Genomic DNA, 18,216 nt, shown 5'->3' on the forward strand with positions numbered 1-18,216 from the left:
TGTCGACTAGAATTGGAGTGTCTTCGAATCTCTCCTCCCTTCCCCAACCTTACAAAGGCCGTCACTGGGGGAAGGCCTGTTTTCCTATCCACCCCATTGAAAGCAGACCCCGTAGACCCGGATGCGATGGCTCATGTCAACTCCAGTACCTCCACCTGAGTCGGGTCCCAGTCCCACTATCCCCGTTTTTATGTTTTCATTAAAAATCACTTTCTGAAGGTAATACATTTAATTTTTTTTTCTTTTTACCCGTTATCTTCCCTTCTCCCTTCGTCCTCCATTATAAGTTCTTGAAAGCAGAGACTTAGCCTGTCTTACTCAGTATCCCCAGACCTACAACCTTGCCGGGAGCACAGCCCTCTCCATTACTTCGTGTTAAATAAGAGAATGGACCGAGGGGCGGCTAGCCTGCTCTGCAGGTGAGGAAATGGGCTGAGCGGACCCTATACTAGGAGAGACAAAAGTGGAGCCATACTCTCAGGGTCCTCTTCGGAAAGAAAAGAGATTCTGAGGAATGTCTGGGAGAGGTTGGGGTGTTTTTCTCCGATTGGAATTTGAAAAAGGTTACCTCACTGTGGCACTTTTGTCGCTTACTGAGACAGCTACTCAATTCCCCACCCATAAAACCGCGCACTCCCTTTATAACCAAATAGGGCGTCTGTGCTTTGTTGGGGACGTTGGCACAGCCTGGGGTCACGATGTCTCCTGCCACGATGGCCAGGCCCAGGTGACACCCACCTGTACCCACTGACCCCCGGCACACATTAGGGGTTCAGCTCTTGCTCTGCGGCCTAGCCCGCGCCTCACCCCACCACCCTGGGGGCCGCTCTTCTCATTGGCCGAAGACATTCCCCCTGAGTTCTCATTGGCTGCCGCACTTTTCCCTCCTCCCCGAGCCCCGGCCGCGCGCAGCTAGCAGCGGGGTAAGCTGCTCCAAGACCCAGCGTTGGAGGAGACGATCTGCTCCCCATTGCAAGAGGCGCGGAGCTCAGGGGCGAAGAAACGCCGAGCGCGCGGTTTTCATTGGGGTCGGTGTTCCGGCTTGGGAACTCTCGTAGAGTCTTGCCGGCAAATGGGCGCTTAAGGAAGGAGAGCGGGGAAATGGACTGCTATTTGCGTCGCCTCAAACAGGAGCTGGTAAGAGCGGGAGCTGTCGCCGGGGGCAAGGAGGGCTTCTCTGCTCTGATGGGTACCTGGCCCTTGCCTGGGTCCGGGGAGCCAGGACGTGCCCAGGCGCGTGCCAGGGCAATCAAGGCCAGACAGGAGATGAGGGGTCGAGGACTGGCAGGCAGAAGGTAGGGCCTGTCTTCAGAGGAAAGGGCCACAAGAAAACTTATGGGAAAGATTTGCGATGAGAAAAGAAGTGACTGAGAGCAACCGACCAGATTAAAATGTGACATAGGGAGAAAAAACAAGGGAGAAAAGCGGATACTGCTAGTTGGGCAGACGGAGTGAGTGAGGCTCTGGCGCCGCCGACCCCGAAGGCGCGGGAGCGACAGGCCCAGGCAGCTGGACGCCGGCGCCTAGGTGCTAGGGCTGCGCTGTGCCTGGAGCATTCGGGCAGGCGGGGACCGGAGGGTGCGCAAGCTGGATCCCCGCCCCGGGTAGGAGGTCACCTGGGACCGCTCGCTCGAGGGGAGCTGACGCCGCCCCGGGCCCCAAACTCTGCCTGGCTTGGCAGAGCTGGCGCGGCTGCGGGGGTAGGCTTGGCCGGCTGTCTGCCTGGGCTTGTCTGCCAGCAGGGAGGGGGCTGGCAGCTGTAATGACGGGGGAGGGCCTGCAAGGGAGGAGGGGCGCCGCCTGGCAGATCGCTAGCGGGAGTTGCCCGGGCCAAGCCAGATGTCAGGTCTGGGCTTGGGGAGTGTGCAGGGAGCGTGCGGAGACCCGGGGTGCTGGGGCTGGGAGAAGTAGCTTAGTCTGGAGGGGCGGGGGTGAATCACCCAACTAGGGGCATTGATTGCTAAAGCTATGTTAGGGAGGCCAGGTTGATTCTCAGTGACTTCACCTACCACCCACTCCCACCCCCTCTGCCACACATACCTTCTACCTTTATTATTCCTTCAACCACCAGAATTCAGGCATTTGCGCCCACAATGCCCTGCCCTTCACTTCTTCTAGCAGGCTCCCTGTGGTGTCTTTGCTTGGGCCTCTGTGTGTCTCTTTTAGTATCTCTCTTTTGGTGTTGACTGTTTTGTCTTATTTTGCTCCCCTCCTCTTCTTACTGTTCAGAGCCAGGGGCACCCAGGTGCACAATGGCAGACCTGTATCCAGAAAGTGCCAGCTTATGGCTCTCCAGATTTCCTGACAACCTTCCCACTTCTGCCTACAAAGGGCTAAGTCTTTCTGCTTGGGAGGGAACTTGGCATTGTATTAAGAACAGCCTTGGTGGTGGTGGTGGCGACAGCGATGGTTGGAGGGGGGGTGGGTGTCAGGGGAATTGAACTTGAAGGAGCAGGTGTTCTCATTGATACTTTCTGACCAAGTTGCCCTGACACTCTTTCTGCCTGCCTTCTCAGATTGATGATCTTTTTTTTGTGCTGACACTCAGATGTGAAAGTTACTAGCCCAGAGCAGAGTATTCATTCTGATCTTGTGAACCTATACTAGTTCCCTCACTAGTTTTAACGCACATTACTACCAGTTTAGGAGGGTGGTCCCAGCCCACACATACACAATTCTCATATTCCCTGTTCATATGTCTAGAACCAGAAAGGAAGGTCAAGATCATCAAAGATAATGTCTGAGGTCCAAGGCCCATGCCAAGAAAAGAATCTAATAGAATCCTCTTTGTGCTTGGAATCAGAGACTATACCACCCACACCAGGATCTGCCTTAATGGAGGGTTTGTGGGTGTTCCTGGCATGGGCTTGAATTTTAAAATCCTACTGATTTGCATATTTTCCAGCACCCTAGGTGGGAGGTGGTGAGGGGAGGAAGACAGTCTGTGGATGCCAGGAGAATTAAAAAAAAAAAAAAAATGACTCTGAACTGAGCCGAACTCCAGATCTTGATTTGCACCCTCTCCTGCCAAGGCCTTGAGCCCCCAGTGCCTGGGAGAAGGAAGGGGAGAGGCTGAAGTCACCCAGCTCCCCATCAGCTTTTATTTGGCCCTTTGTCTGAGCAGCTCCAGCCTTTGACTCTCTTGGAAAGGAAGCCAAATTCCTGGCCTGGGGCCCAGAATGACACTCAGATGGGAGAGCTCTGTACCCCACCCCCCATGGTGCTCCACCCCTCCCTGATGCCAGCCTGCTTGTAAAGGAGACAGAGCAGAGTGACAAGGCACAGATACTTGAGTCTCACTCCCTGACATCTCAGTTTAAGTAGCAAGGGTCAAATCTTAGTGCCTCAGTATCACCAATGGGAAAAACCGGGAGCTGAGTTAGTCCAAGGTCAGCCCTTTGGCTGCCTTCTTCTAAGGACTGGAGGGACTGAATTCCATGCAGCTTGACTGTGGCTAGGTTAGGGACTTATTGGCTGCAATGGGGTGGGAAATGCATAAGTTGACTTACATCACATGCTAGAAACTTTTACTCTGCAGATGGGTCATCCAAGGGAGGCTCTCCCTTGCCACCCAGGAGGACTGTGTATTGCCTGGATCTCCCCAGTTGGTTTGTGACTCTTGCAGTAAAACTGTTCAACTTCCACATTCATTTATTTCACTAATTATTTCACTCCAAGATCATAAGTCCTGGAGACACTCTGGGATAAACCTGCTGCAAAAAGAAACATTAACCGGGCATGAAATTATCTTTTTCTAGTAGATTCTGTGCTCCCCTCCTACATCTTGGCCCTATCTTTGCCCCAGAAAATCTAGATAATATAATCTAGATTTTCAGTAGCACAAATTTCCAATTCCCTGAAGCAGAAAATTTGCATTGTAACAAGTGAGCACTGGGGGTGGGGGGCTGAGAATTCAGGGATCCTGGCTCAATTAAGTTGATGGCTAGAGAACTGGCCCTTCCTCCCTGCCTGGAAGAGGGGGGGGTCAAGTTTCAGGGATGAAATGTGCCTGGAGAAGTAGTAGCAGCTGACACACTTCTTCATTAAGATGAGGGAATTGGGGCTGAGAAGACCCAGCAGGGAGCCCATCTCTTCCCCCTTCCAGCCGCCAAAGAGGGGCCCTGCCTGAGCACAAGGCCTTGGGACCAGCTGTTCCTTACACATAGCTCCCAGTGGACTTCCAACAAATGGGGGAGATGCAGACACATAGAGGAAGCAAATGTAAGCTGCTCACAGGGCATTCCTGTGAGTTCAGATCAATGTGCAACAAACAGAATGCATAAAGGCTGAATGATCAGGCCAGGCTGCAAAAAGCTCTCTAGAGGAGGGGGAGGTTGGAGGAGGCCATCTTCTGGAATGTCCATCCTGGTTGAGACATGGGGAAGCAGCAGAGGGACTTCTTTCAGGTGGGAAAGTCCTCCTAGGGCACCCTCGTTTCCCCAGAAGGCAATTCTTTAGTCTCTAGTGGCTACAAGTTCAGAAGTCTCTGGTGTAAGGCTAAGGACCAGGACCTAAAGGCAATATGAGGAGAAAAGAAGGGAAGGGAGGAGTTACAGTAGGAGCAGCTTTCAGCTCTTGGAACAAAAGAGCAAATTTCCCTAAATTGTTGGAAAAGGATCTCATTTTGCAGTGTGCTTGATCTTTAAAGATAGGGATAAGAGGACTTTTGGACCAGTTAGACTGGGGTTAGTTGGAAGAACACGGAGCATAGGATTTGGAGTCAGGCCAACTTGAACTCAAATCCTGACTCTATATGACCATGGAATATTACTTAACCTCTCTGAACTTTAGTCTTCTTATCTTTAAAATGGGCTTTTAAAAATACCTACCTTGGGCTGGGGTTTTGGCTGAGTGGTAGAGTACTTGCCTGGCATGTGTGAGGCCCTGGTTTTTATCCTGTATATAAGTAGATAGATAGATAGATAGATAAGCAAGCAAACAAATAAAATAAAGGTCCATTGACAACTTTAAAAAAAGATTAAAAAATAACTACCTTGTACAGCTACTATGAAGATTAAATAGCAGTATAAGTAAAGTACTTCCCCAATTGTATGCCCTCAGCACATAGCACAGAACCCTATGTGTTGCAGGCACTTGGTAAACTCTTGGTGTTGGGTTGATCAGACTGGTTTGAGTAAGAGACATTCACAGAACATTTTTATTGAGCTTGTATACATTTCAGGCACTAACCAGGCACTAATGTTATGATTACAAATGTAAACAGATCCTGTCTTCAGACAACCTACAATTTAATAGAAAAGATAATACCATATGTTGATGTTAACCTGGATATACCAGGCATATCATGTGTTGTTATTTAATTGCTAAAGCAACACTAAGAAGCTGTATATTCATTATTCCTATCTTTAAAATGAGAAAATAGACATCAGGAGGCTAAGTGACTTGTCCAGAGTTGATAAATGTTGCAGTTGGATTCATACCTGGTCGGGCTGACTGCAGAGCTTTCATTCCTAGCCCACAACACATATATGCACATCTCTAGTGCAGGTACATGAGGGTCCATGCCATTTAAGGGGCACCGTGCTCCAAGAAGGGAGAGGTAACCTCCAACTGAGAGATCAGGGAGAGTTTCCTGTCATGGGAGAGGCAGCATGTGAGCCACACTTGGAGGGATGGATAGAGATGGGCACAGGAGAAATACAACATTCCAGGCAGACGGTGAGACCGACAGAAGGCGCAGAGGCAGAAGTAGCGTGGATGTGCCAGCTTGGCTGGAACAAAAGGCGTGTGTAAAGAAGGAGTAGGCAACAGGATTGAAAGAAACTTGACCATTATGCTATGGAGTCTGACCTTTTCTATGTGCACTGGAGGTTGACATGGCCAGAGATATGTCCTAGGACCTAGAGGTGGTATGGAGTGGAGGGTGGAGAGGGCAGAAAATGAGGCAGGAGGGTGAATGAGGGTGAATATAAGAGTCCAGGCAAGTGGGCGCGGTGGCAGGCACCTGTAATCCCAGTGATTTGGGAGGCTGAGGCAGGAGGAGTGCGAGTTCAAAGCCAGCCTCAGGAAGTTAGCAAGGCCCTGTCTTTAAATATAATATAAAAAATGACTAGGGATATGTCTCAGTGGTTACTTCAAAACAAAACAAAACAAAAGCCCTGGGTATGAAGGCCTGAAATAGGAAGGAGGAAATCTGACAGGCTGCAGGGGAGAGGAGCTAACGCTGGTCAGAGGGAGAAGGCTTGCTGAGACTGAGAGGCAATCCCTGGAGGAGGCAACTTGGGCCCTTCTCTCCATCTGTCTGCCTCTTGCCTGAGCATGTGACTCCCAGGAGATGGTTCAGTTGGGAAAGAGGGCTCATCATTTCACATCCCTCACTTCCTCCTTTCTTTACTCTCCTCCCTCCTTCAGCTCTTGGCACAGTTTCCATGTTACCTTCCTGTTGAGAGTCCCAGCCAAGAGCCAAGAAGGTCCCTATTCACTGAGCTGGAGAATGGGCCACTTGGCAAAAATGGGGCTTTTCCCATTTCCGGCCCTGAGCCTCCTCCTAGCTTCCCCAGCGGCTGAAAGGATCTGTGTGGGGATCTTGTGAGTAATGGGGGTGGGGAAGTGAGGCAGGGCATACTGCCAGGTTCATGGGCAAAGCCGAGCCTGTGTCAAAGGATTCCGGCTGAGCTGGGAGAGGGCGTGAGATGGATGGATGGAGGGCACAGCTGCAGGATCAGTCAGAGGCCCAGGGCAGGGCTTGGGAAGAGAGCCGAGGATGCTGGCATCTCTTCTTCCATCCCCACTCCTCCCACACCACAAAGCGCCCAGAGAGTGCCAAGAGGGAGGGTGCTGTCTACGGACAGCTGACCCTAGACTCCAGCTCTGGGCTCAGGATGGTGGGATTTGACTTCCTAAAATGGCATCTTCCCCTTCAGCCCCAGGCAGGCAGTTCCTCTTTTCTCTTTGGGTGACCCAAGGAAGAGCCTTCAGTGGGAAGGAAGTGAACTGGTGCCGCAGTCTGGCTGGGCACAAATAACCAAGCCGCCAAGAAGCACTTGTAGGTTCAAAACAGCAACTCTTTATTGCCGAAGTCCACCAGCACTCCACACATGCTCACCCTTTCTACCTCTCACCCCTTCCACCTGGCTCGCGTGAGCACTCCCTCAGAACCCAGCAAGAACTCCAGGGAACTCCAAAGTAGTGGGAGCCGGCCCGCCCTATTGCGGGTCAGTAAAGGTCAAATATACAATTGAATACACAGCTTAACATAACCATCATCATCTCAATGGCTTGCTGGCTGTCACCTCTCAACCACTCCCTTCTGGCAAAATGCCATGCGTCATCCCGACTCAGCTGTGGCCCTCAACAAATTGGGTTTTGGAGTACCTCGGGGGATGGTTTCATGCTCTTCTTTCTCTGGAGGCAACTGTCCTTTGCACTTCCTGCTGACTAGCCTGGGTTCTTCTCACACGTATTCCGTGAGGCCCACTGGACAGGGATTATGATGGCATGAAAGTTCATTGACCCAGAGGAAGGGTTTGGACTTGGGGTCTCAGTCCTCAGGACTTCAAGTTTAGAACAGTGTTTTCCCTGGTGGTGATCAAGACGGCATATATATTTGTGGTAGGATCTGTTGATGGCGAGTCACACATTTCATAAAACTTCCATTATAAATACATTTATTTGCATAAGTAGACTTAAATAAATTATTAAATAGGAGTCTGGATCATGTAGAGATATGGTGAAAATAATGAAGAGGGCCTGGCAAAGAATATTGGGGCAACACTGAGGGAGATGATCTGAGAGACTCCCTAGTTTCCTAATCCATCCAGGGGGGAGGCGACCTCCACCTGCCTAGCCAGCCTCCTGGCCAAAGGAGCTCAGGCAATACAGAGAAAAAGGGCCTGTGCCATACACATGGGAGGGGTTATCATTCACAGATTCAGGACTGAAACACAAAAGCTTGGTGAATTTGCCCAAAGAAGGTGGTCAGCTAGGGACAGATCACCAGACTGCAATGGGGGCTCTCACCAAACCAGGATGGGGCAGCAGCCATGCAGCTCTAACACAGAGTCTGCCAGGGGCTGGTGTAAACCACTCCCAGAGAAACTAAAGTTTGATGGGCAGAAAATGTTTAGGACGAAACTGAGTCCCAGAAGATTTTGGGGTGGGAAATGGTGAGGATTGATGCAGAGGCAAGGGTGGGGGTGAGACCACCTTTTAGGGCATTTTTCAGAAGGGATTCCCATGATTATCACTGGGATCTGTTTATTTAGGGCTTTGCATCTGATGGTGGATAGTGCTCTCTCTGTCTCTCTCTCTGCATGTGTGGGTGTGTGTGTGTGTGTGAGACTAGGGATGAGACTAAGAGAAGTGGCTGTTAGATCACTTTCCATTCAAACTAATCAGGACCAATCAGACTTCTCCAGCTGATCCTGAGAGCACGTTGGTATGATCTGGTCCCTGTCCTGAGGAACAATAGAAGGCACTGAGACTAGGAGGCCAGAGAGGAACTCGGCAGCCTCCAGCCTAGAGGTTGGGATTTAGAGCTATTCATTCCTGGGTCCCCGGACGGAGCTGGCTCCACTCCTTCGTTCCCCACACCACATGCTGCCTTTTCTCCCTCTTCCATCCTGAGGCAAGAGAAGCCCTGGGACCCAAGAAGGTCCCACGCTCTGGGTGAAGAGAGCAGCTTGACCTCTGGCTCTTCCTCTGTGGGTGACATCATCCCCTTGGGGTTGGTGGGAAAGGCTATCCTGCTGGCTCCCCTCGTGGTCAAGACCCAGCAGATGCTCCTACTCCCACTGCCCTGGCCTCCCTGTTTCCCACAGCTCACTTCCTCCTTCTGTTCTCATCCCTCTCACAGCTGCCTTCTTGACTGTCCGTGCTGCACCCTGCCTGTGGCCGGGCTCACTGAGGTCAGCACAAGAGTGGACAGGAGGATAATGAGGCTTCCCTTTCCTTCCCTTCCTTTCCCCCGGCGTGGGGCAGGGCTGGGAGGGGAAGGGACAGGACAAGAGATTTGTTTCCACTTAATGAGACCAGATATGATGGATGGAATCCTCCCATTACCTTGTGTTGAATTTCACTGAGGAAGAAGTGTTCTGCAAGTACAGGAAGTCTTAACAGCCATTGTTCATCTGATGCTTTATGTGTGTCATGCAGAGATACACATGACTTCATTTAATTTGCACAATAGCTGTACAAGGCAGGAATTTCTTCCCATTTAAAAAAAATATTTATTTTTCGTTATAATAATATCTTTATTTTTTATTTTCATGCAGTGCTGAGGATCGAACCCAGTGCCTCATGCATGGTAGGCAGGCGCTCTACCTCTGAGCCACAACGCCAGCCTTCCCATTTTAAAGATGGAGAAACTGAAAACAGAATTTTAATAATCTGCCCAAACGACACAGCTACTATGTGTCAGAGCTAGGATTTGAACCCTGTTACTTTGGTCTCCAGAACTCAAGATCTTAACTAATAGAGAATATTATTTTCCATACAGGCACAATTTCAGCCCTTGTTTACTTAAATGGGGCCTCTGTTTTATGGGCAGCCCTGAATTCATGCATACCCACATACCCACACATTCGTTTTCACTGGAAAACTGCACAAAATGTCAGCATTATTTCTTATGGATTTTTCCACCCTGGAAGAGACTGAATGGGGTCATTTCATTCCTCCCACTGCCTCTGACCTGGACTGTGTTTTGCCTTCTGGAAGGAAGCCTGCCAGTTCAGACTCCTTGCCGCTTGGTGAAATGAAACCTTGGGCAACGGCTCTCTCTCCTCGAGCGGCAGTTGACTGTCTGAAGGATGCAAGCAGTTTGGAGGGTGATCTGGGGAAGCCAGTGGTACTCAACATACGGTTTGTGAGTATGCAGCAAGTGCAAGGAGCCAGCTAGGTTCCAGGGTGACATAACGATGTGTAGGTCTTAGTCTTCCCTCAAGCAATAGATGCTCAATAACTATTTCATGAGCAACTGAGCCTTTAAACTTATGGAGGACATAGGATCAGTACTTCAGTAGCAGGTCTTGAGGTAAGAGCTTCTTAAGGTCACAAAGAGGCACTCACAGGAGCCTGCTGCGTATTCTTAAGGGGCAGGGATTTGCCTGAGTTTGAAAATCCTGCTGTGGGTCTTGACAGCAGGACCAAATTGGATTTGAGTCTTTGGGCCATGATAAGCCACCAAGTCAGTGATGGGAGGTCAGGAAGACCTGGCCAGGCCCTGGTCCTCTGGTGGCTGGGAGGCCTTCTCCAAGGCTTCTGCAGATTTCCAGGGCATAGAAGGGAAGCTTTGAACCATCTGGGGGAGGAGGACTTCAAATAGTGCATGATTAAGTTGGACAGGAGTAGGGTGGTTGAAAGGAGAAGCTAAAAATGACTGAGGTTCCAGGCAGGGGTGACAGGAACATGGATTAGAGAGTGGGGAGGGGTAGGAAAGTCAGAGGGAGAAGCAGTTGCCAGGAAAGAACCATGCTTAGTTTGGGGCTTAGCGTCTCCTCCTGCTGTACTCTGGTTCTTCCCAGATGCAGCTCAGTGCCTCTGAAAGGAAGGTAGAAGCAAAGAGGTCAGGGCAAGGTCCACTAATAGCAAGCACACACCATGGGCTCTGTGTCTCTGGCTGCTGCCATCTAAATGGCATGTCCTCACCCAAGCAAATCCCTGGGGGCCCTGGGTCCTCAAACCACCGTTTCTAGCCCTGTTTTAGGAAGGTGTACAAAGTGTGGGCAATTCCCACACCCCAGCGAAACTCTCCTTGACCTCTGAAGAAGCCAGTCCTCCACTCTCCCTTAGTGCTGGATCCTCCCTCCCCAGCAAGGCCAGGTTGGCAGGAACAGCTTCTACCCAGAAGCCTCAGGTCAGCTGCCAGCCCAGCCCAGCCCTGCAGAGCCTCTCTGCCTGCCCTTCCACCCCCACCCCCACCCCCTGGGCTTAGCTCTGAGCATTAAGACAAGACTGGAAGGTAAGATGATCCCTGGGTCTCTGGGGGGCTTCAGAAACAGATGGTCAACTTACTAGAGGCCTGATGTTTGTAACTTGATCGGGATCTGGGGAGGGAGCTGGCAGGACCCAGGCAGCTTGGGCCCAGGGGCTGGGAATCTTGTGAATGTTATCAGCTGGAGCCTCTCCCCAGCAATCTTCAAATGCAGCCCTTACCCAAGGCAATCTCTCAGCCTGTCCAGATGGTACCTGGGACTCCAGCCTAAGAATCCACAAAAGAGCTGGAAGAACTAACTCAGGATCCCCATTCTGGCTTGGCCAGGGCAGCAGAGCCTATTGGGCTGAGAAGGCAGGAAGAGCACTTGAGCCAAGTCTGAGGGCAGCTGAAATAGGACAGGTGTTTGGGAGGGAGAGCTGGGCCAGGGTTCCCAGCAAACAGGAATCTCCTGGCCTCTTAACGTCTCTCCTGACCAGTTGGATGTGAAGAGCAATTCAAGAAACCTGGGTCTACCCTTTATCTTAATGTCCCTTATCAATTCCTCTCTATAGCCCTACAGAGGACAGAGCAGCCTTAAAGCCCAGCTCCACTGCCCATCCATCTGTAGGGGTTTAGTAGTCAAGACTACAGCCTTTGGAGTGAGACAGTTCTGGGTTTGCGTCCCAGCTCTGTGAGCTGTGTGCACTACAGTTTATTCATTCACTAAAGCAAGAACAATAAGAGCAACCTCACAGGGTTCATGTAAGTAAGATTAAATGAGATGATGCCACTTCAATTACACAGTAAATGCTCACAAATTGATATTGTGACCATCAGCACCCAGGAAGAAGAGGACACAGGCACAAAAGAGGACAAGGATGGCTCCCACAACTTTGTGCACCCTTAAAGTGATCTTAGCTCTACCTCTCACTATCTAATCTTGGGCAAGTTACTTATGTGCCTTGGTTTCCTCACCTGTCAGAGGGGAACAATAATGGTCACTACCTCACAGGATAGTTGGAGAGATTAAATAAATAAATTTATATATATATATATATATGTGTGTGTGTGTGTGTGTGTGTGATATAAGGTTGGGGCACACACATATCTATTCATATGCATAAGCACACACATACAGATGGCCCTTGGTTTAACAATTTTTGAACTTAACCATAGTGTGAAAGGGTGCCCTTAAAATCTTTTTCTTTGTCACTTAGTGTTTAGCACATTACATGATATTCAATACTTTATTATAAAATAGGCTTTGTGTTAGATGGTTTTTCCCAACTGTGGGCCGATGTAAGTGTTCTAAATATGTTTAAGGTAGGCAAGGCTAAGCTGTGATGTTTGGTAGGTTAGGTGTCTTAATGCATTTTTTTCTTACATTTTCAAGTTACAATGGGTCATCTGGTCATAACCCCATCATAAGCGGAGGAGTGTCTGTATAGCTTTTAGGACAACTGCTTCTTTAGTTATTTCATTGCCACGTATCTCAGTTCCCTTATCTAGCCTTAGCACTGTTAAAAGTCCTCCTCAGGCTGGGGATGTGGCTCAAGCGGTAGAGCGCTCGCCTGGCATGCGTGCGGCCCGGGTTCGATCCTCAGCACCACATACAAATAAAGATGTTGTGTCCGCCGATAACTAAAAATAAATAAATATTAAAAAAAAAAAGTCCTCTTTCAGCACGGCTTGGCACTGTTCTAGGCTGTAGAGGTGGGGTCAGTGGCAGGCTGGGATGATCCTGGAGAGTGTGTTTGGCGGGTGGCTGGTTCAGGGCCGTGCCGGGCAGTCCTCCCTGCTTCTCCCATGCTCACTGGCCCCGTGCTTTCCCTCTCCCCTGCAGATGTCCATGAAGGAGGTGGGTGATGGCTTACAGGATCAGATGAACTGCATGATGGGTGCTCTGCAAGAACTGAAACTCCTACAGGTGCAGACAGCATTGGAACAATTGGAGATCTCTGGAGGGGATCCTGTCCCAGGCTTCCCAGAAAGCCCCCCGACCCAGTCCAAGCACCTTCACTGGGAGGGTGGCAGAGGTCCTGCCAGACCTGGATCCTGCTCCCCATCCAGCCAACCTTCTCCCGGCAGCAGCACCAAATCTCCATACCATAGGAGTATCTGCGTTAGGGATCTCGCCCCCTTGCCCAGGACACAGCTGCCGAAGCACCAAAGCTGTGCCCAGCAGGGGCCAGAGCGAGTGGAACCAGATGACTGGACCTCCACATTGATGTCGAGGGGCAGAAATCGGCAGCCTCTGGTGTTAGGGGACAATGTGTTTGCAGACCTGGTGGGCAACTGGCTCGACCTGCCAGAACTGGAGAAGGTCGGGGAGAAGGATGAGCCGGAGAGGGAAGAGCACAAAGGAGACAAAGGCCGGCCTCGGGAGCTGGGCCACAAATTTGCCCTAACAGCAAACATCTTTAGGAAGTTTTTGCGAAGTGTGAGGCCGGACCGTGACCGGCTGCTGAAGGAGAAGCCAGGCTGGGTGACACCCATGGTCTCCGAGTCGAGAGCAGGACGTTCTCAGAAGGTCAAGAAGCGGAGCCATTCCAAGGGCTCTGGACGTTTCTTCTTCCCAAGTACAGGGGAGTCCAGACAAGGGGAGACTCCCCCGACGAGTAGCCCCAAGGCCATGGATCCCTCTCCCACGGGTTTTGATATTAACACAGCTGTTTGGGTCTGAACACCAGAGACCAAAAATTGGCTGAACCTAAAATGTTGGGCCCCTAGGGAGGAGGGCGGGAGGGTGGTAAGGCCTTCAGAAGCCCAAATCCAAGTTCCTTTCCCCCAGAAAGGAGGGAGAAGCCAGAGTTCTCAGGCAGAGCTGACCAGAATGCAGCTGGGAGAGGCTGTCACAGGGCTGGCTGGTGGAGGAGGTGAGTTCCTGGAGAGAATGTGGGGGTGTGTGTGTCGGGGTGTCAGTTCAGGGGTTGGAGATGACAGTTGGGGAGGAGCAGGGGAGGAGACCAGAAAATCCCTCTGACATTCCTCCACTGCTCTCAAAGACCTCAGTGGAACATTATGCGTGGAAAAGCTCACTGGGGCCACAGGTGCCACAGAGACCCCCAATAAAGACCTGTCTTTTGTGCCCCCAATTTTACATCTGTCTGCTTCTGCGGCTTGGCATTGCTGGAAGCAGAGATTGGGGGTCAGAGAAGAGGAAGGCAAATCCCAGGTAGCATTCCTGTTCCATGGATCTCAGCCCATACCTGGATCCTGGTATATGGGCTGAAGGAGGGTAGTGGATGAGGTGTGCCTTCCCATCAGCGCAGGGAATCAATGAGGGGACATGCCACTGTGGACGCCCTTTGACATCAAGCTCTCTAGTCCCTGGTGCTCACAGGCAGGCAGGCATTTTCCAGTTGAGAAGGCAGCCTACACGGGGGGCTACCTATCGTCCCAGAACACACCGCTGGGAGGTGAGCAGCCAGGCCACTGTGATCTGGATTCACACACTGGCCCCTAACAGCTGTCTGTCGCCCACACCAACAGCCAGCCTCCTGCGCTTGACTCTTGGGGCAGAACAGGTAAATTCACCAGAGAAGGGAGGGCGAGCCCTGGAGAAATTCCCCCTCATTTAAAAAATTCTTAGTCTCACCTGAGGCCCCTTAACTTCCAGCCCACCAGGGGCCTGGGTCTCCCTGCTCACACCCTAGAGTGAAGTTAACCGGAGAGTGAGGGTTCCAGACCACCGTGCAGGGCTTTCTGAAAGCTGCTGGGGTAAGTGGCCCGTGGTGAGCCGGCGCCTTGGCCCTCCCATCCGGGCAGGAACTCCCGCTGGCCGCGAGAGGACAACGTGGGTCCCTGTCTGGGCCGAGCAAACCCAGGAGGGAGAGCCCTCCTTCCCCTCTCCCTCTCCCCTAGGACCCACAGCTCAGCCTGATGGGGTGTGACAGCTGCAATTAGAGGCAAGACGCATTCCCGCCCTCAGAGCATTAACAGCAAATTGGAGAAGAAAAATAACAAGAAAGGCTCTACTGCCAGCAGCCTGGAGCCCCAGGGGGCGGAGATGGAGGGAGAGGCAGGGGGCTCTGAAGTCGTGATTAAGGTCACCCTCAAGTGCCACTCAAATGGTAGATGGTTAGTTTTGGTGGGGTGAGCTATACGAGGACAGAGAGGCACTTGTTTTGAGCCCGCGCTGTTTACCAGGCAGTGTGCACATCTCTTTCAAGCTTTGAGTCACCCTAGAAAGAATGATCTTCCAGGTGCAGCAATGGAGGCTCGTAGTGAGATCATGCAAACTGCCCCGATCATGCTGCTAGCAAAGGAAAAGAACCAGAAATTGAACCAGAGGGTTATTTGGCTCCCAAACCCCTGTTCTTTCCACTCTACACCTTCATCTGCAGTTTGCCAACAGAGTTCCCTCTTTCTGGGGGGCAGAGCCCACGCATCCTGTTGTCTCCCCAATAAACTCTGACGTTACTCTGTGAAGGGAGGTTGGCTGTGGCTGCCTTTGGTAGTGATGGTTGATGTATGTGTGGGGACAATGCACTGATTTGCTGATTCCTGAGAGGAGGGCTGATGAGAGGGTGATGAGAGGATGACACCAGCTCTGAGTCTGGTCTGATTCCATAGGAAACCAAGCCACCTCTTGGCTATTCACCTGTGACTCTTCTATTTTCATGGGCTAGTCATAGTAGTTGAGATCAACTGAGCAAAACTTGATGAATTCCACCCAGTGCCAGCTAGGAACCCAGAACAGCATGATGCAAAGGGCCCAGTGCTGACCTCCAGGGGATCCAGTGGAAAAGGAAGAGGCCAACTCCACCATCAATGAGCCAGAACAGATTCAAAGGACTGAAGACTCATTTTAACTTGGGCCAGAACAAAGCAACTAGGAAGTGACATCTGCTGCCAACATAATTCACAGGTGCCAGGCACCTTTGCCTTTGTGCTATTTCCTTTTCACTACATGCTGGAAGGGAGTGCTGTTACTCTTATTTTACACGGATAGGCTCAGAGAAGTTAAACAACTCGTCAAGATCGCACAGCAGAAAAGCAGAGCTGGGGTTCTAACAGTTCCCATTTACTTGCAACCTTGTGCCTTTTACCTTAACCCCCAAACTGTTCCAGAGGTAAATCAAGAACAAAACCTGTCCTCCCCACATATGATGAGTGGCATGCCAACTGTGCGGTGGAGGAATTCTGCCTGGGTCTTGATGCCATGCCCCACCCACTTTCATGCTTTGCTAATCAAAGATTATGGTGATTCATTAACCCACTTGTAATTTTTACTTTTCTGTCACCTTCTGGGCTCCTGCTGCGACAATGATGAGAACTGTTTTGCTGAGGCCAAGTGAAGAAATGAATGGGACTAATCCTAGGGCCTCAGCGATGCTGGAGATCATGGGGACCCGGGGCGGGGTGGATGGAGAGGAGATGGTGAAAGCCAGCAGAGAGAAACTGACAGCTTGATTCTGCCTCTGGGGCTCATTTTGTGGTTAATTAGGACATGCAAATGAACTGGAAGCTCATTTAATACCCTCCCTGGCATACAGCCCCACCCCACACCTGGCCCACTTCCCTGGCAGGTACAGGGGCCCACTGGCCCAGGCATCTGCTCAGGGCTCCACCTGCTTCATGTGGCCCCGTGGCCAGAACCTGTACATGTTTTCTAACCTTAGTGGAACGAAAAGGTCCTTGCTGGGACTGGTGGGACCTGTTCCTTTTTAATCTTTCAGATGGGACCGCTCTCTCCCTGAGGCACTTCCTCTGAACCTCTCCCCTCAGGGTGATCTCTGAACCCAAACTAAGGGAAGCCTGGTTCACTTATGCCCCCGTAGGTAGTGAGCCATCTATCCTCACCACACCCAGCTACTCCCCAGAGGCTTGGGGAAGGGGCTCCTTGTCTTTTCCAAGCCACACCAGCATTTCCTGCAGGGCCCAAGGAAAAAGCAAGACCATAGTCTGTCTCCAGCTTCTCCAAAGCAGCTGTCAATCTGCCTTAGGTGACCTCCCCACCCAGGCATTTAAGGCACCTGTACCAGCACCATGGTATGAGCACTGGATTTGGAGTCAGAGAGATCGGTTTCTGTCACTGTGCACTTGAACACGTTGCTTGACTTCTCTGAGCCTTGTTTCCCTTATCCATGGAACAGGGGTAAGGCAGGACTGCGGTGGGGTTTAGAGGACACAATGCACCTGGGGGTCACACTCACTGCCTGGAACACAGAAACTCCACCAATACTGCACTGCCCATTCCCTAGGACAGCACTGAGCATGTGACCCAAGGCGAAATCAAAATAAAGTGTCTTCTCTGAGCCTTGGTCTCTTTGTTAAAAAATGTCTACTGTCTCTCATGGCCTCACAGGATTGTGGCAAGGACTGGAGAAGGCCCAGGTGTGGACACGTTTTTGTACATTGTGGAAATATTACCCAGGTGGGCTATGACTCGCTAGTGGCACGTTGGTACTGTACTGTGGAGGAATGATGTATGGGGCATTGGGGTGCAGCAGCTGTCTGGGCCAAGTTGGGGAGAAGGTGTTTGAGGACACGACTGCCTGAGGCTTGACTTACCTATGGACACTGAACCACCCCTGTACCCTGCTGTCCCTCATTGTCAACCTGGGACCTCAATTGGCAGGGGGAGAGCACAATGAGTCAAGTTCTAATGGTTTCGAGGAGAATCCAGCCCCCTGTCTGCTCTCTGCTCCCCAGGTAGGTGCTGTGGCTGTGCTCCTAAGTCCTCTTCCCTCCTCTGTGAAGCCTGCCCCTCAGGAGAGACTTGAGGCTCTGATGTGCTGGAAAGGCCTAGGCCACGACCTCAAACCGCAGTCATCCCCTTAGGACTACTGATAGGGTGTCTCTTGCCTTACTCTCCCCCTCTGTCCAACCCTTAGAGTAGGAGGAAACCTCTCTTCCAGATTCCCTGATTTTGACAGGACTTACTTCCTGCCATTCCCCAGAGACTCTCCCTCCCATCAGTCCTGACAGGTTCCTCCATTCACCACCTCCAAGCCCCCGATACACACCCACAACTCCAGGAACACGTGGGTGTGGCAAGCCTCACAGTGCAGTCAGCCTTCCCTATGTCCCCACAATAAACTTAAATCCGTGTTCCCTACTGGAGTTCCACTTTCTTCCCTGAACTCTCCCAATGCTGCTCAGAGCACTCCTGTGTTCCTGGGGCCACTGAGGACCATGCCTCTGAACAGAGTTAGGGCAATAATAACCCGATGACGGATTATTACAATGACAATCACTTTATGCTTTCCTTTCCCTGCATCTCGCTCAGGCCTGAGTATAGGTGACAGCATCACTAACTGGATGAGGTTCTGGGTCCAATCCCTGGCTGCCACTGCACAGATGCCATCTATCCTCACTACACCCTTCTGGCAATGTCC

General features: G+C 51.2%; 1 protein-coding gene across 2 annotated transcripts; it reads left to right on the plus strand.

Annotated features, from left to right (window-relative positions):
• Positions 1 to 904: 904 nt before the first annotated feature.
• On the plus strand, positions 905 to 17,133 carry Inka2 (inka box actin regulator 2). Of its 2 annotated transcripts, XR_006854779.1 has the most exons (3): positions 905 to 1,137; positions 12,717 to 14,400; positions 14,493 to 17,133. XR_006854779.1 is itself a non-coding variant. In XM_046458305.1 (2 exons), exons 1-2 carry the CDS (start codon positions 1,102 to 1,104, stop codon positions 13,554 to 13,556), a joined length of 876 nt encoding a protein of 291 aa, XP_046314261.1. In that variant the 5' UTR covers positions 905 to 1,101; the 3' UTR covers positions 13,557 to 17,133. The 2 variants fall into 2 exon arrangements, 1 of the variants encoding a protein (XP_046314261.1); XM_046458305.1 differs by having other exon boundaries at positions 12,717 to 17,133.
• Positions 17,134 to 18,216: the final 1,083 nt, after the last annotated feature.

The sequence above is a fragment of the Marmota monax genome, unplaced genomic scaffold (assembly GCF_021218885.2).
Source record: "Marmota monax isolate L192 unplaced genomic scaffold, Marmota_monax_Labrador192_F-V1.1 WCK01_AAM20220418_F8-fsc00087, whole genome shotgun sequence".
NCBI classification, from domain to species: domain Eukaryota; kingdom Metazoa; phylum Chordata; class Mammalia; order Rodentia; family Sciuridae; genus Marmota; species Marmota monax.

Excerpts from the sequence above, each read along its gene's own strand:
- Inka2 (XM_046458305.1), top strand. The coding sequence starts at position 1,102 with ATGGACTGCTATTTGCGTCGCCTCAAACAGGAGCTG. Across the intron at positions 1,138-12,716 it reads GTCGCCTCAAACAGGAGCTG|ATGTCCATGAAGGAGGTGGG; the intron begins GTAAGAGCGGGA and ends TCTCCCCTGCAG.